This window comes from Dermacentor silvarum, chromosome 1 (assembly GCF_013339745.2).
Source record: "Dermacentor silvarum isolate Dsil-2018 chromosome 1, BIME_Dsil_1.4, whole genome shotgun sequence".
NCBI lineage: Eukaryota > Metazoa > Arthropoda > Arachnida > Ixodida > Ixodidae > Dermacentor > Dermacentor silvarum.
Window position 1 is genome coordinate 295,472,237 of NC_051154.1, and position 27,122 is coordinate 295,499,358.

The following is a 27,122-nucleotide window of genomic DNA, read 5'->3' on the forward strand; positions in this document are numbered from 1 at the left end:
AGCACTTGAAATCGAAACATTAGCGAAATATCACTACTTAATTACTTTACGGCTCATATTGCAATTTAAGAATTGTAGGCGGTGAGTTTCAAAGATGTATTCACTTCAAGTGAATTTCCAGGATGATACCAGTTTCGAGATATTGCCCCGGTGTGGGACGAAATACGTGGGCTTTCCCGTTACTTTCGTGTTTCGATGCATAAAAGAGTGTTTTCTTAAAGAATTAAGCGCAACAACAATGCATTTCTAAAGCGAGTTTGATGGCGCATATCTCCAAACTGGTGTCGTTCTGGAAGTGAATTCCAAGTGGATATATGCCTTGCAAACTCACCTGCTTCAATTCGTAAATTGTCATATGTACTGTAAATTAATTGAGGATTTTTTAATTAGTTGATTGTTGGATTCATTAAGGAGGCAGTGGCCGAATACTGCATCAGGGAGGCCAATTCCTGTTCTGGTGAGGGAGTGACTTTGTTGAAGCTTAGTGGGCCTTCCTAATTTGGCTGATTAGGGGCTTCGATTTCTCGTCCAAGTACTGTCCGCCTCTTGGAATAATCCAGCTCGAGGACTACAATTAGGTTATCTACAACAGGCGACTTTACAAGATTGCGTAAAACTTGAAAACGATCACCCCGTATTGTCCACTGTGTGCGCCCTCGTCTGCGTACTCGTGTGTTGCAATTACGTCGTGTAAACAAAGTATCTGCCTGTCCGTCTGTCTGTCTGGCGGTCTGTCGGGGAGGTGGCTGAGACACGGCCACAATGAAGCGTGCAAAGTACACATTGAGTGAAGCCGTGAGAACTTGGGCGTTCACGCTTCCGCACTCTCACTAGCAGTGTGCAGGCGTTCCTTGCTGGCGAAGTCGCGTCGTACCTCTTTGTTCTTTTTTCCCGGGAAACTGACTTTGATATAATGGGCTGCGGGTGGAGGAAATGTGCCGCGGAAACAATGCAGCCTACTAACAGCGTGGGACTGCTGGTAATTGGCTCGCCGGCCTTGCCTGTTTAGGTCTCGCCTTACGCGCTTTCATGCAATCAAGGACGCGTGTGTGGCGCGTCGTCGCATTGACAGGCGTGGTGATGTCGGGACCAAACATTATACCCGATGCTCTCGACGGGATGATGATGTAACCGCACCACCGCCAAGGCCGCAGCAAGAAAGCTCTTTTGCACCTTCCTATTCCACACCCTAGTTCGGACCAGGATGTCCCACGCTGAGACAGAAAGAGATAATAATATATTTAAATGATGCCTCTAGGCCTGTTTGGGGAAGTAAGAGAAGGCACATCGGGCTAAGCGTGGCTCGCTATGGAAGCTTAACATGCGAAGCTGCATGGGGGATTACGTCTCTTTGATGCTGGCCTTCGGCAGGACCCTGTCGTCGAATGACGTCACAGTGTTCGGCTACTACTTGTTCCAAAATGTCTTAAGCCCTTCGCGTTCTCGCTTGTGCTGATGCACGCTTGGAGTTACCTGAATGCCTACTTATGCATATATATATCATTTCATTTGCGGAAGCGATTGCCGGTTGTCGGGGTTGCCGTCGCTACTGCCGCTGTAAGGCGATGTTGTCTGTCATTGCGTATCTTGCTTTTGTGCTTGGTAAAAGGACTTGTGCCTTCTGGCAAAGCACTTTGGGAAGACGGTCGATCGGTATCAGTGATCGCAGCCAGCCAGGAGGTCGTCTCTGCGGTGTGTCTGTTACAAGGCCCTAAAGGGGAATGGCGCTGCCTCCAGAAAGTCCGGGGCACGTTGACAGATCGCTTTTCATTATTTCTTTTTTTGAAGACGAAAAGCAGGTGCACACTCGCGCAGGCACGCGCTTGCGTGCAAATGTCATTGTTTAAAGAAACAAGCAAAAGTACGAAACGCTTTTTATTTTTTTGAAGACTGTGACGACGCAGTATCGGTGTCACAAATTTGGCTTACGCGTGTAATTGAGTAAGGATCGCCTATTAAAGGGGCACGAAAGTGCAACACGGAGTTTAGTGTGGTGGAGTATATTTCTCAAGTCATGGTACTGTGTCCGAACTGTGCGAATCTTGAGCGCAAGGTGCCTATATAATTTGAATAATTCCAGCTGTGCCAACATGATTTTTTTAAATCTGCAGTTAGTGTTTGAAGTTGTACCCACGTCGCGTTTCTTTTATTGTCCGCGTTGGTAGACACTGCAGATTCGATTATTATAACGGTTCCGTGCGCGCACTTTCTGCACTGACCTGTGCAGATGGGGCATCCTGTTCTCGCACCCGGCCGACTACACGCCGGTGTGCACCACGGAGCTGGCCAGGGCTGCCCAGCTGGCGCACATCTTCGAGAAGAAGGGCGTCAAGATCATCGCCCTGTCCTGCGACAGCGTCGACAGCCACCACGGATGGATCAAGGTATGCGCCACTGGTAGGAAGCGGTTACAGGCGGCTATTGCCATCTAAGCACCGAAGGTTACGGTACACGTAGAGCACGAAGTGCCGAATTCATGAATTCATGCGTACGGCCCCTCAATCGACAGAACGATGAATTTCCTCGCCGCAAAAGAGGTTGGTGCGCGTTTTGACACTTCACATAGTGCAATGCACATTTCGGTCCCTGGTTGTAATCGATCCGTAGTGTGAGGAATTAAGTCCACCTGGTCCACCATTCGCTTTCCGCAATCTTAAGCGTGCTGCAGTATTCGGCACCATTTAATTACCATATGTGTACATGAATCCCTTCTTGAAGGCGATGCTCAGCTGAAATTATCGCAGCATATAAATCGTCTCCTTCTCGGTCAGCCATACTGATTATGAGGTGGCGTTACGGTATTGAGGACACTTTCTGTATCTACTCTTTAGAAAGTATATGAAAGATTTCGGCCGGGCGGTGATATGTATTCCTAAAGGGCAGCAGCGAAAGGCCGCCGGACACTCGTAAAATCTGACGGCGCGGCCATGGTGGCTCAAGTTTTGAAAAGTTGACAGTGGCACAGTCTTTCTGACGCAGGCTCAGCATCTTATTTTAGCTGGCCGTGCACTTAAGCTAAACGATGGTACGTTGCAGCCTTTGTGATGTCAGGAGTTCTTCAGTCATCTCTCCGCGCTTCCCACTGCCTGCGCCAAAGTCGCTTCCTCACAAAGGCTGCCAACGTGTAAGTCATCTGAACGTAACGCGCTGTGACCCACTGGTCGCTGATAGAGCGCAATGTATGTAGTGCTCGAAACGTCGTTCTGCGATAAAATAAACCAAGGTGCGTTGGGGGGAAAAAAACTGACACACTTTACACGCGTTGTTGATTGATACTGCTTCCCGTGGTCCGTGTCCCGTGCATTGGGGGCACGTTAAAGATCCCATGGTGGTCAAAATTATCCGGAGTCCCTCACTACGGCATGCGTCATCATAATATCGTGGTTTTGGCGTGTAAACCCCCAAATTCAATTCAATTTATGCTGCTTAATACCCTAATGTAGCAGCTGGAAGCTATAGGAGCCGCCATGTAGCCCCAGGAGGACTTCGTAATAATTCAAACCGTCTGTTCTTTTTTTTTTCGCACCTAATCTGAAGTATACGGGCGTTGTTGCATTCCATTGTGACTGCAGCGGTCCGGAATCGAACCCGTTACCTCGCACTTGTCAGCGGAATGCCACAGCCTCAGCGCCACCGTGACGCATGAGCTATGGAGTTAATATTGGAATGCTTCTGTCCGCCACCACATTAACGCGCTAGACTATACATCCTTCGTGTGGTGCTAATTATTTTCTAAAATTATGTGTAAAATCTGTCATTGGAGCCGCGCTTATCTTTCGTAATCGTACCGTGTAACTTGCGACTCCGGAAATTCAACTTACTTTTCTGCTGTCATGCAACACTATTGGTCCACCCACCGATTTTTACGTGAATTGCTCCGTCGCTAGCTCGTGTAAATCTTACGTGTCTGTGTAGAGAGTAGATTGCATGACTGTCGTGTGCAATAAATCTTCATTATGTGTAAGCGAAGCTCTGGCTCACTGAACATCACGAGCAACTATTCATTGGTTTTATTAAATACCCTTGCGCTTCGTTTGCACGTTTGCAAACTGGCGGCGGATTCTTAGTACCCAGCTATTGATATGTACTGAGATGTACTATCGAATGTACTTAGTTCCGATGCGCCATTTGTGACTTTGTTTTGAGCGGTCGGCGTCTGTCATCACTTCAGAGGCAGCGCACTTGAGACATCGATGGACAATAAATGGACACAGACACGAGCGCTGAGCTGAAAAAGTCGCCAAAAGGCAACTCCTACATACATGTTTGTATGATGCAGTGTTCATTGATGTCTCAGCAAGTGCGCTGCCTTAGAAGTGATAATGGCCAACTAACTAGCCCATCAATACCTGCTGCATCCGTCATCGTGCGCACGCATGATCACCTGCCGTTCGCTTTTTTTTTTTTTTTTTTACCCGCTAATCGTCGCTTTGCGTGAGAGATATAGGCTATATACAACGCTTGTGCGGGAGTGATGGGAACTCATGTTGCCTACTTTTAAGCCTTCCTTAGTTAGATTTGGGTCTCCGATTTATTTGAAGGAAGTAGTTATATTGGACCTTTCGCAGTGTAGTATGACGCACTGTGGAACGTTCCACGTTGTCACGTTCGTGTTTGCAGGACATCGAGGCCTATGGCGAGCTGCCCGACGGGCCTTTCCCGTACCCCATCATCGCTGACGAGAAGCGCGAGATCGCCGTCAAGCTGGGCATGCTGGATCCCGTCGAGAAGGACAAGGAAGGATTGCCTCTCACCTGCCGTGCTGTGAGTGATAGCGTGACTTTTTTCCCATCTGATCGTTGCCATGGACTCTTACTGCGACGAAGGAGCATGTTCCTTTGACTAGATGGCTTTGGAGACATTTAACTGAGAGCAGAGATTTAGCTGAGCGCACATCGCTCTTGCAGGCAGCGGTAGGCAAAACACTTCCTTCGTTAAACTACAGGCGGATTGACGGTGCGTCTACTCAGTTTTTTTAGTAGTTTTTCAACGAAGCTGACAGCGCGTCGACGGGAGGCTTCATTATTACGCGCTTATGAAATATCTGAAATCCCCCGGCTCTCTCTCTCTCTGCAGTGCCTTCGGTGTTCAATATGAGTGGAGTAGACCATGAGCGCTGATGAACTAAACCGTCTATTATCTGTCAATATGGCATATAATAGATGGAAGCTGTCTATTGTAGAGAGCTTACACGCGCGATAACTACTAAGAAGAGATTTCGGTGCGGTCGAGAGCATATACGTTGCAGTACTTTGGTCTTTCTTGTCGAGCATTGCAGCCAATATATCCCTACTTTGTATAGGACCATGATAACGGAAAGGTGGATATGTTTGCCTAGCGACGTCTTGGCACGCTACTCCACGTGTTGGGCGAAAAATATGAACACAATGATGGCACTAACATAAAAATGGCATATACGCCTACAGACGCGCACTGAAACTGAAGTGTTTTCTTTGTTCGCAATGCGCAAGCACTGTTTCTCCGCGGGCCAACAATGTCACGCAGTTTACAGCTTGAGTCGCGGTAAAAAGTGAAGCTGTGCCTTTAGAGGTCCTATCTTTTTAGTAACGATTTAAGTCTGATAAAAACATGTTTCCAAGTCCTCACGAACATTGCACAATGACCATGTAGAGGTGAATCTAATAAGAGAAGTGTAAGCAACGTACAGGTGATGCGGTGAAGGCATGCTGAGGCCTCGCGGCGTGTTAAACTCACGAGATGGATCTATTTTTTACAAAGAGATTTGCGTGGACAACGATGTAATTTAGGCGTCCCCGACGACCTATTCGTTGCGTTTCAACAAACGAACGCAGCGACGCCGTGGCCCGCCGCTTTCACCATGCACTGCGCTTCGGTAAGTGCTAGCTTCGCACTTGGTGGCCGTGCCGATGGCCGTGAGTGTTCCTGTCCTGCCTACAAACCTCCATGAGTCGTTCACCTTGTACGCCGCTTCCGACAACTCAACGTCGGGTGTGACTGCTGGTGGATACGTCGCGGTTGACGACAAAGTGATCATCTGCGCGGAACTGACGACCGACGACGTTGTCAAAGTCATTAAGGACTGGAAGGAGGTGAAGGTTGATAAAGGCAGCAGTAATGAAGCGTTTGGAGATCAAGCGAGAATTGTGACAGGGGAGGCAAAATAGTGCTTAGGTGTACCTTGCGTCGCTTCCAGGATTCATCGCAGAGCGGGCCGTGAACCTGGATGCCATAACGGCGGCTGCACTTGCAGATTCTGTCGGGCGAAGTGTGCTGAAAAAGATTACCGACTTCTTTCATTAAGTATATCTTTAATCATGTTTAAAATTGATTTTTCTACCGAACATCATTTGTCTGCCTTGCCTGCTGTGCGCCATTTTTACGAAAAAGTGACCTGTATAAGGAAGATATTTGGAGGTCCCATGCGCTGCATTATAAAGGCGTTCGACTGTTTATTACTACAGGTGTCTTTAGTGAAGCGCAATAGCTTGTTTGCGTCTTTGATAAGCTGTGCATATGTCCTGCGTGGCCCTGCATTCAAGGTTCCTTAGATTAAGTGCATCCCGAAAATCCACTAATAACTAAGATGGGTAAGATGGTATGCATTGATGTCTCTGCGAAACACCCTATTTCATGATTGTTCTGGTGCAGCGGCACAACACTTTCAAAATTACTAAAATATAAATAATTGTTTCTTAACGTTTTCAGAGGATCGATCGCTTGAATTGCGAAGAGCTCACAGAAAAAAAAAAGAATAAAACCTGAAAACCGGGTTTGACAGCATGAAGACACTTCTCACAACGGCTTCAATGAACTGCAATGCGGAAATACTGATAGGTTTGTAACGTATCAGAAATACGGGTAGAGGTTCGTCTACCTGGTCGGAAAGGGAGAAAGCTGAGTACCCCAAGTTTTCACCTTGAACAACGTCCCAGACGAGCGGGCCGGGTCTGCCACTGTGGGCGACAATGCGTTGACGGGCGTGATCGAGTGGCGCGGATGGCCATTGTCTTCTGCGAGTAGCGCAGGAAATTGGATGCGTGCTCACCGCTGTATAGGTGCCGGTCACATGGGCACTTAGGGCGACAGCTTCGGTTTGGTGTCGCGCCAAAGGTGTCTGTCGGAGGTCGTACTGCTGTTGTATATGCAAAACGATCCCGTTAACTGCAGACGCGTCTGTCTGCGACCTGCACCGTCTGTACCGCTGGCGTCGGTGCATTGTCTTTCTAAGGTGTGCAGGCTGGCTGGTGTGAGTACGCCCTGAGCTAGGGAACGAGGATCTTTTGACGGCAAGGTCAGACAGACCTGACTTTTGGCGAAGACACCGTCGGTTATTGATACCGCAGCATTGTTGAGCAGCTGGAGGAGAGGAGGCTGTTGTCGACGCACTGCGAAGGCATGCCGACAACAGCTCCGCCCTGGCACCTGCGTTTGCTTGAGTAGTTTTTGTTTTGTTTTGTAATTTCTTTTGTATGCGCTCGCCCACGACGGCTCGCACGTTCATCATGTACCGTCTGCTGCTATGCAGCCCGGCAGTGCAGTGATAAAGTTATTTCAAATATATTTATAAAATACCAACTACTTTGTTCAGCTGTGTCACAACTTTAGAAATTTTCTTAGTTAAACCTCGGCTTGGGGGGGGGGGGGGGGGGGGGGGGGTGCTGTGTCCGATCCCGCTTGGCAGCAAAGCGTTAGCAATTGCACCAGTCAAGCACAGGCCCTTCGGGCTTGCACAGGGCTTTGTAATCCGACCGCCTGACATCTTCAGAAGTTTACGAAAGAAAAAGCCGTCCGTTGTTAAGATAACTACAATACCTCTGATACATATATAGTACTCGTATACGTAGTGTTAGAACTTGATGTCGAACTTCGCTCAGTGCATGGAAGAATGCAAATTTTTCTTCATATGTTAATAAATCCCCCGAAACATTGCGTATGGAAGTGATATAAGAGAGATGGGGAGGGGAAAATGGGGGGGGGGGGGCGGCCGCAAAGACTAGAGGCATTGAAGTTTCAGCGAGAAAATGATTTTCGGGTAAATCTTGAGCGCCATATTGTCAAATATATCACCGTTTGTTTTCAGAAAAGAGCGCCCCCTCACATTTAGGTGCCTGGTCTGACTAAATTTATTTACTCTAAGCCTTTTAATAAAAGGGCGACTTTCTGTCTAGCATATGTTCCTGCCTGCCTGCGTGCGTTCTACATGGTTGGTTAGTGTACACAGCTTCTGTTCGACGCTATTCACTGACCCACTCGCAGCGACCTGGTCGCAGAAAAGTGTAAGGCGTAGAATATTGTCTGTACTTTCTCATTATTTCGAAGAGAAATAATTTAAGCTGGGCGAGAAAAAAAAAAAGACTGCAACCCTGGTGATTGGCACAAGCTATAGAATGTTTCTTCAGGATACATTATTATATGGCTTACTGCATTATAACGGTCATGTTAGCGCCGAACTGTTTGAATTCGCCGTTCCTTTGCGCTTTTTGTCTCAGCTACGAGCTGGTGCTGTCTTTACGCGGGTGAGTCATGGGCTCGATATACTCCGACGTAACGTCGACGCGCGCGCACGCTGGGCACAGCGACGCTACGCTAGCGAAACGCGAGCACATGTATAGTCTGACACGACGCGCGACCGACGCGACCAGCGTCCGTCGGCGCGGCCCAGCGGCAGCCGGTGCGAAATGCAGCATGTTTCGCGCCGACGACGTTACCCAGACTGCACCGCGTCCGCTCTGCGCGGTGGTCTGCTCATTACTGAGTATGCGCTGCTTTGGCTGCGCCCGCTGCGTCGGGCCGCGTCGCGGATTTGCGCCTGGCGTGGCATCGCTGACGTGACGCGACGAAACGAACGCCGGCGCGCGCGCGCGTTGTGAACGTCGGAGTATAAGAGAGCCTTCATATATGGACTATTGACCAAAAAAAGTTTACGGGCCAAGGGATCTGACAGAAAGCTGAATATCTCCTCAGCCTCAAAACGCAGCCTGGTATTCCCATTTCCAGCCTCTGCTGGTATAGACGGTTTCATGCTCGCGATAACAGCAGCGAGCGTGCCGCCCCCAAGAAACTTCCGGTCATGTGGCTTATCAGTCTGCTATGTTTTAACGCATGCTTGCTTCTTTGCCAGTTACATTTAGCAGCTACGTCAGGGGGGAAAACCGGAAGCCGTGCAGGGCCTATGTTTGTAATCAGTGAAAAGGTCTATATGCGAACAACATTGTGATGTACAGCCGCCCATATCTTTAACTAGCGTGCGCGAGCGGCCAATTTCTGTGCGCCAGCACCTTAAATTGAGAAACTTACAAATGACTATGCTCTCTTCACGAAGTTTGTGAGCGTAGTCAGATAGCATAGTCATTTGTAAGTTTGTTCCTAATTTAAGGTGTTGGCGCACAGAAAGTCGCCGCTTGCGCAAGATAGTTAAATATTTGGGCGGCTGTACGGTTACTGGCTACTTTTACAGTCTGCTCGGATATTTAGCGTTTTCTGAGATCCCGTGGTCCGTAAACTTTTTTTGGCCGATAGTACATCGCTTCAGCGCACGTCGCGAAAGCGCTTCGAGAGAGAAAAAGAAACGCGGCGGCGATACTGACGATATAGTATGTGCGTTTAATGTTCTTCTTATGTCAGTTGTCTCTTAAACGAGGATAACTTTTTCTCAACTTTTTTTTGGCTTAAGTCTAAAACAATACGTGGACCTCGGATCATTTGAATATCATACACAAAACCGATACAACCTTATTGGTTCGTACAAAGTTGCAATGCTCAAGAGTATCTAACGGACGCAGCCGCTTTCGCGGTTTGAGTGGAGGTCGCTGCTATTGTGACTTTTGCTTGGCACGATGCCTCGCACAGAGCGCTGCTTGGTTGCGATAAGCACATGAAGAACATTTGCGCAAGCAGTATGCACCGTTTGATATATCGGCTTGTGGCGATAGGGGTTGAGGGGGAATGTGGAGGCTCGCGCTTGGCGATTGGCAACGTGATTATAAGCCGCAGCCGAGAGACCGTCCGGCTGTACTTAAACGACCTGATGAAACAGGTATTGCATCGCTGTAGGCCAATGCCAGACAGTGTACTAGATGGTCAAGCGAGGCGAGGAACATGTAATAGCACGCTGCGCCGTGTTGAAAGCGTTTTAGGTCGACCGCATGGTACTTTGTGTGTAGAAAGAGGGGTCTTTTTGGAGGCTGTGTTCTGATATTTATTTATATTTGTCGTTTTAATTTACATATGCCGGATACTTTAGAAACACGCAATTGCCTATAGAATTTAGCTTCTTCGAATTGCAGGTTCTGTGTCCGGTAAGTGCGGTTACCTAGCCGCCGCCTTTCCTATATAAGGGCGGTATAGGGTGCCGCTGCTTCTGCGCTACTGGAGCTGGCGAGATTTATCGCATAGCGCCGTTGATTATTAGTGCTGGACCTCCCCACTGTTCGCCGTAGAAGACCAGCACATGCGTTAGTCTGCTCCGTCCGCGCGTCTCTTGAGCACAACGCTCCACAGATTTTGTTGTGCAACCGCCAGTCCAGGTTTTGTGTGTGCGTGTTTTGAGGTATTGTATGGAGATAATAGTGAGAAAAAAAAACATTTGAGTTCGATCACTCGGGACCGATATTTGGGCTATGCGCGTGTAGTGCACGAACGCTGAGCAAAATATGGCGGCTATGAATATCACATTGGGAAACGGCATGCTTAATGTAGTTTCATTCCGACATCATGCCGTGCGGCAACCCAGGTGAACAAAAAACTCGCTGATAAGTACCCAGATCCTTGTTCCTTAGCAGGTAATTTCTGATGTAGCACGTTTATTTTATTCTATTTATTTACATTTTTTGCCATTTCAAGCGTCTTTCGCGAATAACTTCCTCTTAAAGGCGGAGCTGTTCGCTTCTTAATTATTGGTGCAAATAGCTAGTAGCATCGAGATAATTTGCTTTACTGGCGAAATTTACACATTTTCCGACAAAACTGGCGTGCAATTACATTGCAAAATAGAGTGGACATTTTGGTGGACTGGGTCTCCGGGCACTTGCGCCGCAAAGGTGATGGTCCCGCTCGCCATTTTACGAACGCGTTACTCAACGGCCGCTCGCAACACGAGCATGCATCCACACACGGCTGTTCTCTATAGACGACTGGTCGAAGCCCAATTCGCTCAAGCACCAAGGTAGAAGAGTCCTATATAGAGCGTTTCCCGTTAAACCCCGTCCACTACCGAAATGACTATGACGTAGAGCGCCAAGCTAGACTTCATTTACCGGGCTGGTGCGGCCCTTGCAGAACGCGTCCTCACCAAATCGCGAGCACATGCAAGTCTCCGAGGTACGCGGGTACCGTCCACATAACACGGGCACCGGCCCTACAATGAAGCACTCTTCTAGAGGCTACTCGGGCACTTTACCCTGTTAATGTGTCATTGTACGAATACTGGAATAGTGCTGGGCCGGTATTTTGTAGCGATGCGTTATGCTTTATTCTATACTAGCCTTATCATCCACCGCTCACGGCTGGCTCATCCCGTTGATAATGTGAGCGGACCGTCCAAGGTCGATCCACATAGGTCGCGAAGCTTCGGGCGGAAAGCGGTTCAGAACCAATGGTCACGGACATCAGCAAGGGGGGTTATGGGAGCTGCGATTGAAGCGCGACTATTTTTGGAGGGAATAAATACTGGGACAGAAAAAAAAAAGCGTTTTAGATGCGAAGCATCTTATGCTCGGGGCTATGTCACTCCCTCCCTCCCTACCTCCTTCCATTCATCCAACCGCCGTGCGTCCACGCCCCTACTGCGCTTGCGCATCCTCCTCACCCTCCTCTCCTTGTCTCCTCTCCTCTCGGCACTCCTCCCCTCCTCTCCGACGCTCCATCCTCTCCGGATTGCGCAACGAATGGCAACACCTGCGGCTCCGCGCGCGATAATGCGAAGCAGCTCAGGTTAGAGGCGCGACGGTAGGCGCCCTAGAGGCACCGGCAATAAGGTCCGGCAACAGTCACCAATGCCGCGCGCGTTCGGTACGAACGCGGGCAAAACGCCGACGGCGTCGACAACAGTTCTGCGCGTTGCTGGTGCTGCTGCATGTCCAAGTTTACACAGCTGGTAAAACTACCTCGAGTCGACCCCATGGCTGCTTCGCATACTACTTAGGGTTGGTTCCCCTACGGGAAGATGGTGTAATTTTTTTTTCAATTAAAGCGAGACGCAGTTAGATTCATTCAATGAAAATAAAATTCCTAATCCATTTTATATACGCATGGCGAGAAAAGAAGATACAACTCTATTTTACTTGATCATTATCAATAAATATCTTTTTCAGCGCCCACCGTGAGAGCGCCCATCGATAGCGGCGGGCGTTGACGCCGCTATCACTTCCAATGCAATGCAGCTGTTGGAGTGCGTGGAAAGGCGCGCTCGTAAAGTTCACCTGTTGCAATACGCCCCCTTCACATGTCATGTTGTTTTGCATGTCGACGCTTTGTCTGAATTAGGTGACGCAGGTAGTTTTATTGTTTCTTAACCTGTGCAGTCAAAAGTGGTGAGTTGCGACCGTCAGATACTTGTTTAGTTGTTTTCGTGCGACAGCGCTGGCCGACGGGCTTGGCGTCCGACAAAAGGACGAGCACTCTACGCAATCTACGCCCAGAGCGTTCGTCGGCCTCCAAAAAAGTATGTTCTGTGCAGCGATGCGATTTCGACACCCATACGGCTGATCTTTTCCTGTATCGCTTTTCGCGCTGAAAGCTCGGAACGCCCATCAAGTCCAATGGCGGGGCATTTGAATATACAGCTCTAATGACAGGCCTCCGAAAACAAATTTCGCGCCTATGAAAACAAAATGACGTCACTTCTGTTTTTAACGGATATGACGTCAAATGATTTTTCTTCCGCCGGAAGTGTTCCTTACCTTGGACCGTCGCTCTGACCACTGACCAAGCGCGAAAAGGCATTAGCATCGGAAAGGCATCGCTACAAAATAACGGCCCTGGACTTCACCCCGCTGCAACACAACGCCACTCTTACTACCCTTCTCTTCTGTTTCCTAGCGCAATGTATAGGTCTCAGAGACATTCGTCTTCTTTTTTTGTTTTATTTGATTTTTAAACAGTCCTGGTTGATTTATTCGTGGGCTTCACATTGTTTGCCTATTCACCTGGCACTCACGACAACCGAAATCGCACTGTTACAAATTAGCGCAAGCAAGCCGACTTTATTTCGGTTAAAAAACTTGGCTAGCTGCTGTGCTACATCTGCTCAGACATAGTCTGTCGTGGTTAGCGCGGAGACTTCGTGTGACCAGCAACAGCTTTGTTTAGTTTGGAATCAGCATCCAGTAGAGCAAGACGTGGGTACACCCCCTCCCTCCCCCCGCCCCACACAATTTGTTTTTATCTTAAGCACTCCGAAAGGCTCTACCTGTTCGCATGCTGACCACACTGTAATTAGTGTTTGTGTAGTGCACGTATAACTACATCAAAGCTTGTGAGGCCATCGCGTATAGGATGAAATGCTGATTTTCTTTACAATCTCCGAATTTGTTCCTTGTTTTTCACATGTGCAGGTGTTCATCATTGGCCCTGACAAGAAGATGAAGCTCTCAATGCTCTACCCAGCTACAACAGGAAGAAACTTTGAGTAAGCTGGGAAATTTCTTACCTTGCCAAAGTGAAAACATAATTGTGACTGAAATGTCGTGTTTTCGCGCAAACTGTGTCAGGGTTACTAATATTGCTTTTCATGCGTGTACTGTGCGGCGAAACCTTAGCTGTATCACAAGTGCAACGACAACACACGCAGTCACGTACGTACGTTGCCACGTACGTTGGACAAAATTCAATCTTTTGGCTTATTTCGCATCCGGGACAAGGTGTCGGCATGTTGTTGCACCGGAAGTGGATCAAGATGAACTACATCATGCCTACCGTGCATTCGGCATAAATATAAGAAGGAATGTGTCGAACTTTCTTTCAAGCAACGATTACACGTGATGTGTGTTCAGTCTGACATGTGAATATGCCTCACAGACGTGCCTGTAGCTGGCGAGATGTTGGCTCAGAACATTGCCTATGTATGAGAAACAAAGCTAATCTCCAGCCGTACGCTGTCTGCAGTATGGTCATCGTAATCGTCTGTTTTGACGTCTAGCTCGATGATGGGGCGTTGTCTCTGCAGGAGTCATGGTGACGTCTCATGGACGTTGAAGCCTTTACCGGTCGCACTCGTACGCAGTAATGTTGACCTCAATGGCGGTGGTGCATACTGACTAGAAGGATAGGCCAAGAACCGTGCACTGGCAAACGTTTTGTCTATATCCGCGTCGGCATCTCCGTCATCGATGTAGTGATATAGGAAAAAATCTCTCGATTGTTTTTTTGTTCTTGTGCTACTTCACTGTTGTGTTTTGACCGGATAGAATACTTCTGACGCCGCCCGTTTCTACGAAAGCTCGCTATTCAATCGCGCATTCATGGTGGGTACGTGAACCATGTGGCTGCGCGAGGCGACGTCGAGTGCGCCTCCACGCCGCGAAAAGTTTCATTTCACGGGATTCAGTGGTAAGCTTGGTTTCAGCTTGAGAATGAAGTTTTTTTTTTATTCTATTCTATTCTGTCGTTTGGTGAACGCGTGGCTTGTGCCGGCTTCTAGTGCATTTATCTGACTTACGTTGGATTGCTGGTTTGATGGAGAATATGAAACCGCATATGTCTGCGCGAGAGAGCGCTTGATGCTTCAGATACAAAAGGCATCTACCTAAGCAAACACGGGCTTAGGTAGACGCCGTTTTAGCGGCCGAAGGTCAATGAATGACACGTTGCTACTGCGAATTCGTTTTGTTCTAAAATATTCATTTGCAGGTTATGTTTAAGCTCTTCTTCATGGCTGGGTGGCGCATACGCAGACCGTTCCCATGTGGCACGTATTCCTCCCGTCACCAAAGACCATGGCACTGGCAAAGCGCCGAAGACTCGCTGCGAAGCGGCAAAACCTTACGATACGTGCTCGCGGCCACAGGGACACGGAACATCCCATTGGGACGGAAGATTAAGCGGTGCTTACAAGGGGGGGGGGGGGGGGAGCAAAGCGCGCCGTCCTCCGTAGTATACCTATAGGCAAGCGCACATGAGACGCAACAGTCTCCAGCAAAAAAAAAAAAAAAAAAAAAAAAAAGTCCTCAGATATCACTCGCGTATGCGCACGACGCTCGGGCAAATACAAGGTCTCCTGTAGTGAAGTGCTTCATTTTGATTGTCTGGGATTCTATGCTCGTGCACCCTATGCTCGGTGCACGGGCGCTTTTGCATTCCACCCTCGTCGAAATTCCACCACCATGGGGTGGAGCGGAAGCCACGACCGAGCGTCCTAGCCATTGAGCCACTGAAAAATTTCGGTTGCACGGCTTGCCGCAGCAGCTTGGTTCAGCGTGACAGATTCTGCGTTTCATCGAAAACACAATTTCCAGGGTGTCACATTCCAGGCATGGGAGCGTTTTATCGTTTTATGCGAGTTCTTGTTACGGTGTAATTATAATAGTAATAAATTAAAAAACCCTGCAAAATACACTAACCAGCTCGTTTCATAGTGTTGTATCTTTTATTTGTTATGGTATTTCAGATGCAGATGGGGAGGGAGATAAAGAAAGCGAATATATATATATATATATATATATATATATATATATATATATATATGTCATAAGAAGCCAACAAACAATGACACCAAGGACAACATAAGGGAAATCACTTGTACTTACTAATTCAGTTAAAGAAAATGATAAATTAACAGAAATTAAAGTGGATGAAAAAACAACTGTCCGCAGGTGGGGAACGAACCCACGTCTTCGCATTACGCGTGCGATGCTCTCACCATTGAGCTACCGCGGAGCCCTTTTCCCATCCACTTTCTGGGGTATTTATTTTTTACAACTAGAACTGACCCTGGGATATAACGTGCTCGTGACGCCTGCGGCAGAAAGGATGGTCCACATCCGCCACTTGGTTTGTCAGTGCTGACGCTGGCTAACACTCCCAGGGTCAGTTCTCGTTGTAAAACATAAATACCCCAGAAAGTGGATGGTAAAACGGCTCCATGGTAGCTCAATGGTGAGAGCATCGCACGCGTAATGCGAAGACGTGGGTTCGTTCCCCACCTGCGGACAGTTGTTTTTTTCATCCAGTTTAATTTCTGTTAATTTATCATTTTCTTTAACTGAATTAGTAAGAACAAGTGATTTCCCTTATGTTGTCCTTGGTGTCATTGTTTGTTGGCTTCTTATGATTAATAAAAATCGGGCCCCTCGGTTCCCTTTCTTCTCGTTCATATATATATATATATATATATATATATATATAAAATGAAAGCAGATACAAGAGTAGCTTATATATGAGGTCTCTCAATCGAGCAAACACAGTTAAAGAACATATTTTCAGCGATTGTCACAGTTTGCGCTGACAATGAGCACTCTCACGAGATCTTTTATTTATTTTTACGTTTCTGAAGGCGTTCCTACTTCCGAGTTATCTAGCTGCACACAGGCTCAAATTTTAATAATAAACGTATATAAAGCGAAGAGCTTGATTTTGAATTCGTTTCAACTTTCCTATGCCTGATAACAACTAAAGAAACCACACACAGCAAGCATATTCAAGTATGTGTAGTATGCTTTTATCAAACACTTTTTTTAGACTTCTAACAGTAATCATAAACGCACCTAAACAACGATTTCTTGTGTTTAAGGGCCATGATGAGGCACTAGTGCTACTTGTAGCGACGTATTTTAGCATATCACCCGTTCTGAATACTCGTACATCGTTTCTTCATAGCCTGTCATGTATTATTGTCTAGTTTTAATGCATATATATTTGCGGACTTTTCAACGAATCTTTTTAGGCCTCTATACAGCCATGTTTTATTCACGTCATGATATTGATTAGTAATCTACCAATGACAACCTATTACCATAGCCTTGGCGCTCCTTCGCAACAACTAGCCCTTGCGCCAATAAACTGCGATCATCATCATCATCATCATCTAAACAACGATTACAATTTTGAAATATTCCGTGCGCCTTGCAAAAGATGCTTTCACTTATGCAGCATGACTGCTCGAATTGTGCCGTTGGTGCCATTTGTATGCGGTGCACATTCGTGTCATGTCTTTCGGTTCCCTAGTTCGCCGTTAGGTACAAATTTTGCTCTGAACAGTTTCACTCATGGTAAGATCACCGACACTATATTGTTAAGTAGCGGTAGCGTTTGTGTCTACTTTAAACTCTTTTTTTTAACTATCACTTCAAGCTTCTAGCTTTCGTAATTGCATTCAGCTTCGGCGAGCGGCGGTGATATGATAAAACATGATAGAATATCTAAAGCTAAAACGAAAACTGTCAAGACAAGCGCACCGAACTGTTCAGAAGGCACGCTTCCTACGTTTGGGTCAAGTGTCAAGGGAGTAACCGTTAAGGAAATAGCATTTGTAATCAAAGCACCAACTGATTAATCTCAAGCATGCTCAATCACTTGCGCAGCCCTAATCTTTAATTCTTCCCAATGCAGCGAGGTTCTGCGCGCTACTGATTCGCTGTTGGTGACCGAAACCAGAAAGGTGGCCACTCCAGCTGGTTGGAAGGTGAGTGCTCGAAGCCCTATTCATGTTAATTCAGGAGTCGACTTTGGTCTAATCTCCACTTATACTATACCATTACTTAGATTATTTTGTAGCGTAAATTCAACGTCTTTTGGCATTTCATCGCTCAGAGACATTAGTGAATGAACACTCTGGGCAAACAAAGCCGCAGGACAAATGAATTATGCATGTGTGACGTTTTTGTAATGATTTTAGTACTTGCGTTCGTTGCGAAGTCGCATTTTTGTTTTTGGTTGACGCATGCCGGGATACCCATGGCGAGAGGCTGGTGAAACGAGTGTTTATTCATTATTTTTTTTGTAACACCTTTATATGTCCTCACCATTATTACTAATTATTATTAGTTGAAGTGCAGCGAGAAGTTGCGAAGTATTTCACGCTTGAGTTTGCTTCCGTCTCTTTAGTATCTAGCCAACAGTAAAGATATATTTGGTACATCGTCATTATAACTCTATATATTTATGTCCACTGCAGGACGAAGGCTTCTCCCAGCGATGTCCAATTATCCCCCGTCTTGCGCTAGCTGATTACAGTTCGCGCCTGCAAATTTCCTAATTTAATCACCCCAGCTAATTTCCTGCCGTTCTCGACTGCGCGTCCCTTCCCTTGGCACCCGTTCTGTAACTCTAATGGTCCACCGGCTATCTGTCCTACCCATTTCCATGGCCTGCCCATGCAGCTCCATTTCTTTTTCATCTTAATGTCAACTAGAATATCAGCTATCGCCGTTTGCTCTCCGATCGACATCGCTATCTTCTCGTCTCGTAACGTGTTTGATACAAATGGCGTGCTTAATGATATGCTAGTGTGTACGGTCTCATTTCCTATGTGCCACCGCCGTGGACCGCGTCGCAGCACTTACTTTAAAAAAATATATATTTTTAAGCCGTACCCCATGCATTCTTGTTTACCTGATTATCTGCTAATGTCAAATTAGTGCTAGCTTGCATTTTCCTGTGTCATTATTCGTGCTAATACAGTGTGCCACGGCTTTCGTTACTTTTAACGCAGAAAGGGACCCCCTGCATGGTGCTTCCCAGCGTCACCGAGGAGGAGATTCCCCATCTCTTTCCGACGGGCATCAAACAGTACAATGTGCCTTCCGGAAAGAACTACCTCCGCACCACCATGGACTGAACATGCAAGAAGCGGCTGCGTATGCAAGAATTGCCTGCCTCTGCTGTCATATATATATCTCTCTCTATCTCTTTTTTATATACACCCTATCGCTTCCGTACGCCGAGTTCTCAGGCCAGTAACTATTTGTAACGTGTCTTCCGTAATTTTCGACGATGAGACACTTTATATACGGAACGTTCAATAAATAACGTTTTTTGAACAATTGGGGGCCCATGCTTGCCGAACACCGAGGCCCGCTGCACTTCACCAGCGGAAACCGTATTGCGTGGTCCTGACTGTCCTGGCAACAAATAAGCCTTTGTCCTTGCGCGAGACGAAATGCGACGTATGTGCGTGCTCTATCTGACGCTCCGCAGTACTCCGTACTGAAATGTACTACCTAAAGTAATGTATTTTTGTGGGGCCTTTCTAGCGTTCAGTGACAAGAGCGATGATGTTAGGACACTATCCCTGACGCTACATTGACACGTCCTTAACAAATTGTTGTTAATTTAAAATCAGGGGATATTGACATTTTCAGTTCAACTGCTAGTTCTTGTGATTCGCTTGTGATCCAATGAATCTTTGGTTGAGCGAGTCTGTGATACCGCCGCTCTAAAGAAGTTAAAACAGGCTTAACTAACAACACCCGGCCGGGCAAATGATTGGTGCCGTGGTATGGGGGCACCGGATTAACGTGCAATGCTTGGGTTTCTTTAGCATGCACCCGAGGCACTGTGCACGAGTATTCTTGCATTTCACCTCTATCAGAAAGGCGTCACGGGGTCGAGAATCGAACCCGCAACGTCGTTTGCAGCTCAACGCGATTGTCAGTGACGCATCAGGCGTAAACACGCACAAAAAAATTATAACCAACAAAACTGTCGTTAGAGTCCGAGAGTTACTCTGTAATTACGGTTTTGCCTCCTTTCATTTGGAGCGCATTATAACGAGGGCGAGTCCGATACAGCACGTCCAAACATGCAATAGTCGCCTAGTCATGCGCAGCGCTACGACACTTCTTCACTGACGCGTTACACCCATCATGATGTAAACATGTGGGCTAATGATCATAAAGGACTTATGCGTAAACGGTACAATAGAACGAGCGGGTGTTTTTGAGAGCCTCTCTGAATACCTGCGGTGTACAAAAGGAGTCAAGTGCAGAGTATGAGTACCGATAGGCAAAATATGTGCATAGGACACTCCGGAGGCGATGGGTTTACTTATTTGTCACTCGCTTGATAAACAGAAATGAGCTCCTCTCATCTTTGCGTCCAGAATGAACTGTGCCGCTTTCCTGCGAAGAGTGTTAATTGCTTCATTGAAAAAAGAAAAAATGTCAACTGACTCACAGGTAGGGATAATATAGCGGTTCTACTTCAATTATTTTCCTTTCAGTGCGTCTATCATTAGCTCTGGCAGCGCTCTGCCTACGTAATCATCATGATTGGCCGGTCTTGAGGAGTGGATGGTAATAAAGGTATAGAATCGAGCGAAATACATGGTACCCGCCAAGTCGTTAGCTTTTCAGCCCGTTAGAGGGGAATGTTTGTTTTTGTTAAATATTCAGCTTAAAATTATCCGGGGTGACCAGAAGTGGCGTAGGGTAGCCGTCGCTTTGAAAACAATCCATAGGATTGTGTGGCAATAGAACGCGTGGAGCTGGGACGTTTAAAAAAAAGCCGATATCCATTCGCTTGAAAATACCCCGACCTAATACAGAAACATTCGTGAGTGATGCTTTCTATAGGGCAAACAAACTGAACAGTTCCGGCCAGCGTGGACCCTTGCGATTACGACATATTTAACCTATTCGATGTGCGTCGTTGCTCAATGCGGTAAGTACTGCACACGGAGAAAAGTGCTTGACGGGATTTGCTTGAAATTCAACAGGCTTTCTTCCCCTCGGCTCTAATATCTACTAAAGCAGGGTAGCTCAAGTACCTTAAATTTAGATGAGTTGGCGTACGACAGATAAAAAAAATCTACTGATCGCTATGTATATATAAGGAAACCGTACTCTTAAGAAAAAATAGTCATATATACAAACGAAGGAAGTTGGCTGCATGAGGTTGCCAGTGCGAGACACTTGATAGCGCATAGGTAATATAGAACGGAGCTAGGGTTCACTTCGCTAATCACTGTGTTAAAAGGCAGCGGGAGGACCAAGCACACGAGCTTTGCGGGCCGAAGGAGCCACACCGAGTGACCCAAATGTCGCGTCGTCGACGGGGGTGAACAGCTATGGCGCACACGCCCTTGCGGCGGCTTCTAGGCGGCTTTCGGCGTTGCCTGTGCGCTGCACATTCCCGAGACACCGAACGGTGAGGAGACACCTCCGGGCCGTGATCACAGATGAGGGAGAGTCGCCGTGCCGACTAGGGCTAACCCGGGTCGGGACAATTCGTCCCTGGTGGAACTGTTGTTCTTTCACCTCATGCCGATGAATTATAGGAGTTAATAAGGTTAAATTATAGGAATAGTTAGCAAAAGAATGGGGCAGGTAAATCAAATTGACAGCAGAAATAACTGCAATATTTTAGCATTGATTAAAGCTAAACGCCATGAGAAAGGATATACCGGGTGTTTCAGCGAACGCTTCCAAAAAATTTTTAAAGGTTGCCTGCATACTGCGTACTACGAGTACGGAGCACTAACCAAAGGAAAACGAACTGCGGAGCATAAATAAGTAAGTATAAAAAAGAAATGAAAAATTTAACAAATTAATAAGTTATCAAGAATAAGGAAGTCCGGGACGACGGAGGATGGCTCTCTGCAGTATGCTACTAGTCGAGGCGCCAAAAGGTAAGAGAAAAGGGGTTGTCAGGGCAAGGGAAGGTCAGCGAAGGAGAATATTCAAAATTATTTTTCCTATAAGCAGTGAAGAAGCGCGCGAATACACGCAAAAGTGCCGCGTGACTGGCCACTTGAGGCACTTTGCGAGTATCCGCGGACTTCTTTCAGGCTCCGAAAAACACTTTTTTGTAGCACGTATTGAGCATCAGAAAGCTGTATCGGGAGTTTTTCATCTTACTCTACAATTTTCTCCTTGACACTTTTCATCTAATTATAATATTTCAGAAGCTGGTCAATTATGACTAATTATGTAATTAGGCAGAATGCAAAAAATGGTCCGAGTATTTACAGGATACGGAAAACATTACCTTATTTCTGTCCAGGTACGTGGTATTCGCCTATTTTTAAATCTTGGTGCGTGATAGTTGGCACACCTTCTCAATTACTACGGTCACCATAATTTCGTATTTTTTTTCAATTAATATATTAAATGCAATCGCCACCAAGACTTCTCGAAATAATTGCGAATTGGGGACAGCCGAATGTCCCCCTTGAAGTGCCAAGGACACGCGGTGTATCGATCCTATACCTACTTCGTGGCACTCACTGCCATCAACATTGCATAGTATTTCAAGTGCCAGAGACGCCAGGACAAATTGCTCTGCAGCAAATCATCCACAATATACAATGCAATTGGTGGGAGTACCACCCAATCCTAGAAAAGCTGTGCTTCATTAGTAATATATTGGTGAGGGCTAGTTGGTTCATCTTTAGAATTATACTCAAACAGCGCGACTGAAACAAGGGAGATCGTATGCTTGAGCCTGAAAGGAACGAAAGGTAGAGGACTGAAGGAAGTGAGAAGGTCTGAAAGGAAGAGCACATGCTTGGACATGAAAGAACGGAAAGGAACGACGCGGACACGCGACGTGTCCGTGTCGTTCCTTTCAGTCCTGTGTTCTTCTTTGAGCGCTAAAAGAAGTTGTTACTATGAAACAAAGACACACAGAGAAACAAATACCATCGAACAAGCGCTGACTGCGAGGTGAATTTTAAATGCGTAAGCATTTCTATGGTTACCCAACGAGAAAGCTGTCCGAGAGTCCGTCCGTCCTTCGCGTAAGACGATCGCTCTCAAGATAGTTGTGGAAGACGATGACGAACGTGTGGCGCGAGGGGCAGATGGGAACGCTGGCATGATTAGCGGCATCGGAGCCAGCTGTGGAAGAAGACGACGAATGTGCGAGCAGTGGCACCAGCACGTCTCTGTGACCACATGACGTGTGGAGTCGGGCACGCACGAAGCGCACCTTTAGTAAGCCAGAACTGTGGTGCAGCCGTGGCTTCGGATCGGAGCGTGATCAGCGCACCTGGCACCGCCACCTGCAGTAGTTTGCTTGCCTCATCAATTCACGCTGCACTGCCTTCCGCAGCAGTTCGTGTCGCCGCAGCGCTTTCGTATTTACCGTAATGGCGCCAAGACGGCCGCAGCCGCTGAGCAGTGCTAGGATTACCAGCCGCGTTAAGTGTGAGCACTCAACACCACGTCGTTACTACGAAATGCGTACGCATCATTCAGATAACTCCCTGAGGAGATCCTAAGCAAATATTTTTATTCGAAGAATACCAGCTTTATATTTATATATCAAGCCCGAGAGGGCACGCTTACACAGCTGTCTCGAACATTTATAATATTGAATTCCTCCATTATTTATCTCTCCTTCTTACTTTTCCTTTCCCAAGGAACTTGGCCTTCTCAAACATGGGAGTACATGCGCACTTATTACAATGGCCCGCTAAATTGCTTCCATACTCATTGTTCCAGTTATTGCAGTTCTCACTTGCTCAATCATTAAAACACGATCCTGTTTACCCCATATATACTTTACTACAGCTTAGCGGTACCTGGGAATCACGTTGCACGTGCAGTCAGCGAATCTACTTTTATGATTAGTCGTGCAGTGAGGCCTATTGTGCTTTTTCATTGGATTGCACACCCTAGATAGCTTGCAAGGAGCGCTGAAAACTAAATACACATTGTCAGTTGGATACTTTCTTTAAGTTGTGCGGTAGCGTGTCTACATACAGCAACACGTGCGCTGGTCTCTTGTGTTTTTCATTGCGTGCTGGTTCGAAACTTACCCGTTTTTCTTTCTGCAGGTTTGTTTCACATACTGAAGTGACGAAAGAACGGGGGAAACCCGCTTCCGTTAAGCGTGTTGTCTGATTCGATAAACTTTGCTCCTCTTCAAGGAAGTATCCAACCGAAATAATGTGTATTTACTTTTCAGTGCACCTCGCAAGCTATCTATTGTGCGTAATCGAATGAAAAAGCGTAATGGGCCCCAGTGCACCACCAATCGTAAAGCTACGTTCACAGACTGCACGCGCAACGTGATTTTCCAGATACCGCTAGGCTGTGGTAAAGTATATATGGGGCAAGCGGGACAGTATTTTAATGATCGAGCACGTGAGCACTGCAATAACGTGAAGAATGGGTATGGAAGCTATTTCGCGGGTCATTTCAATAAGTGTGCATGCACTCCCATGTTTGAGAAGACGAAGTACCTAGGGAAAGGAAAAACAAAGAAGGAGGGAGAAATAATGGAGACATTTTATATTAGAAAATTTAGATATAGCTTATGTAAGCGTACCCTTACTTGCGTTACCAGAAAAAGAAATAGCCTTTTTGCATGATGTACTATGTGTCATGTACATGTATTTGTGTACGCATGTATATTCTGCGCTTGATTTATAAAGGCTGGCGTTCTTCGAATAAAGATTCAGTGGGCAGTCAGCCGTTGTTCAGTGGTATTTGTTTCCAATGTGTGATGCTGCCTCAATAGCGCTGCTTGATCATAGTCCTGCGCTTTCAGGCGCGTAGCCAGGGGGGGGGGGGGGGGGGGGGGGGCTGATGGGGCTTCAGCCCCCCCTGAAATTTTTTTCGTGCCGGCATGCACCGCCGACCAAAACTACCACCGACGCCGGGAATAATAATAATAATAATAATAATAATAATAATAATAATAATAATAATAATAATAATAATAATTTACTTCCCATGAAAAGAATTGCATGGTGGGGTTCTGGATAAAAAGTTGCACGCAGGCAACTTGACCAGCCCAAAAACCCATCAAAGCACAGAGGGCGTCGGGTGCTCACATGTGAGTAAACAGATGGGAAGGTGTCAATTTACAAAAAAAAGTGTATACGAGACAGGTAGTAATACACTTTAACAATTAGAAAAACAAGTAGTCCGCAATAACAAGGAAATATTGTATTTATACATGAGCAATATAGATTACATAAAGAAAGTCTTATTATATGAAAACAGGAAGAAAAATAGGGGGAAAAACATAACATAGCACTATATTCAGTGCAGCACAAACTAAAGCAAACAAAGGGGTGGAAAGTCATACAGTATTGCGTATGAACAAACTCATTAAACAACAAGGATTAGTTTGACTGAAAGTAGTTGTGCAGGCTGCATAAGGACAGAAGGTCTATTTCTCGTAAGGTGAGGTTATTGAGTAAAGTCCGAAGTGTATGTCGAAGCCTTTGTTGACCATAATTCGTTCTTGAGTGCAGAATGTCCCGTTGTTCAGGTGTCCTAGTGTCATAGGCTGCGACATGTTCGTGTAGGCGAGCTATGTTCAATCATTCTGCATTCTGTCTACAATGTCTTTTTCACGCTCGAAAGACATTTCGGCACGAACATTGCCAACTCGGGCTGGATTTTGTGGCACCTGGGGTGGATTTCGTGGCACCTGGGGTGGATTTCGTGGCACCTGGGGTGGATTTCGTGGCACCTGGGGTCACGTAACGCAAGGAGCCCCATCCGAGCACAAACTTTCAAGAGGTTTTCGATAGCGAGCGGGCGCGTTGCGGCATCTCGCAGCGGCCGCGGAATCTACGGAGCGCATGGATTTTAATTACGAAACTGTATGGGTGTAACGTTCTCATAAACTTTTGACGCGAAAGGTGCACTGACATGTCCAAAGGCGTGCTTTAAAAGATTTTCAATTCTGGAACTTTATGGGGTTAATGCTGTTATAAACTTGGACCAACATGCGTGCACTGGAGCCCTGGTGTCCAAGCCGTTCCAGAAATGAAAGCACGCGCTCGCAATCTTCCATACACACGAAAATACTAAATATTACCGTGACTTTGAGCTAGCAACTGATAATTTTCGCCAAATATTTTCAGGACGCGTGCCCAATGTGATCGATCAGCTGGACCAGCGCAGGCAAAGTAAAATTTGAGAAAACAGTAGAAAGAAAATGGCCTATTATTGAGGAAATTCTTTTTGCGGGCTGCAAGATCTGGCTCTGGTTGGCCACAGATACAGTGGCCCTATGGATTTAAGCATAGGCCCCGCTGAAAACACAGGTATTTTCAGAGCGCCTCTTCGCATGCGAGCTGATTGTGGAGATACATATCTGAAGAACCATTTGGAAAGTTGCCCCAGTAATGCCTCGTATTTAAGCCCAGATGCACATAACCAAATTATAGAAATTTGTGGCGAAATTATCAAAGAAAGCCTAGTTGCAAAAGCAGGCTGCTTCTCCATACTTCCTGACGAAACAACGGACATCGCTGGAATCGAACAGCGTACTGTTTGTGCAAGGTACCTAAACAAGGATGTCAACGACATCGAAGGAGTGTTTTAGGTTTTGACAGCGGAATAGATGCCCTCTCCCTTTGCGACTGCAGGTTCTATGTAAATGTGTACAAACTGTTCCAGATTCTAGTCACCCTTCCAGTGACCACTGCCAGCGCAGAGAGAATATTTTTTAACAAGAGTTTACTAAAAAACTACTTGCGCTCTACAATGTCTGTGGAACGCATGGTTAGACTGGTGCCTCTATACACCCACAGAGACGTCGGCATCAACGTGTCCGAAGTCATTGACCGCTTCGCTCAACTTCCCCGCCGAGAGAAGTTCATCCTTTAGATAGCGAAGCAGCAAAAATTAATGCAAGTAAAAAGCTTTGTTCCTTCACGTCCATAAGCTCGTAATTATGAAGACGTATCACTGTTCGTTAGCTTTTAAAACCGCAGAAATTTTAGCCGTTTATTCTAGCAGTTAGCATCATGATCAAGCTTATCCTGCGAATGCGGAAATTATGACGACATCAATAACCAATTTTGACCGACCTTGCTCATTGAAAGCCCGGCCCACGCGGCGTTTGCCAAAAACACACTCGGATATTTGGTAGTAACTTGCCGCATCATCTGTGGCTTTCGTTTGTCCTTTTCTTTCCTTTTTAGCTACCTGCTTTTATTTCTTTTTTGAAACGAAGCAAAAGCCTCCTTTATTTTGGGTGCAGAGTAATTGTTGCCGCTGTGCAGGCAGTTAAATTACACATTTTCGTACTGATTTCTGCATTATTCCTCTATTATTCTACCTGTATGGTGCTGTCGCGACCGCTGCATGGCCCGAGTACATATCAGGATTTCTGCGATCATAGTTTTGTTCTTGCTTAGATCATCTGATCGCAGGAACGCATAATATACAGTGACGTTTGCTTAAATACATACATTTATTGGAGACTTAGATGTATATTTAAATAACTTGTTGCGAGGT

General features: G+C 46.4%; 2 protein-coding genes across 3 annotated transcripts in view; one reads left to right on the forward strand and one right to left on the reverse strand.

The window, feature by feature from the left end:
* LOC119437237 (peroxiredoxin-6-like) overlaps positions 1-18,959 on the forward strand; it is a 34,643-nt gene extending 15,684 nt beyond the window's left edge. The window contains exons 2-6 of the mRNA XM_037704280.2: positions 2,228-2,384; positions 4,621-4,764; positions 13,536-13,609; positions 17,527-17,599; positions 18,629-18,959. Of these exons, the coding sequence (XP_037560208.1) occupies positions 2,228-2,384; positions 4,621-4,764; positions 13,536-13,609; positions 17,527-17,599; positions 18,629-18,754 (574 nt within the window). The 3' untranslated portion in view covers positions 18,755-18,959. The remainder of the gene's footprint in view (positions 1-2,227; positions 2,385-4,620; positions 4,765-13,535; positions 13,610-17,526; positions 17,600-18,628) is intronic.
* LOC119452947 (uncharacterized) overlaps positions 1-27,122 on the reverse strand; it is an 87,233-nt gene that overhangs the window by 5,607 nt on the left and 54,504 nt on the right. The window lies entirely within an intron of this gene.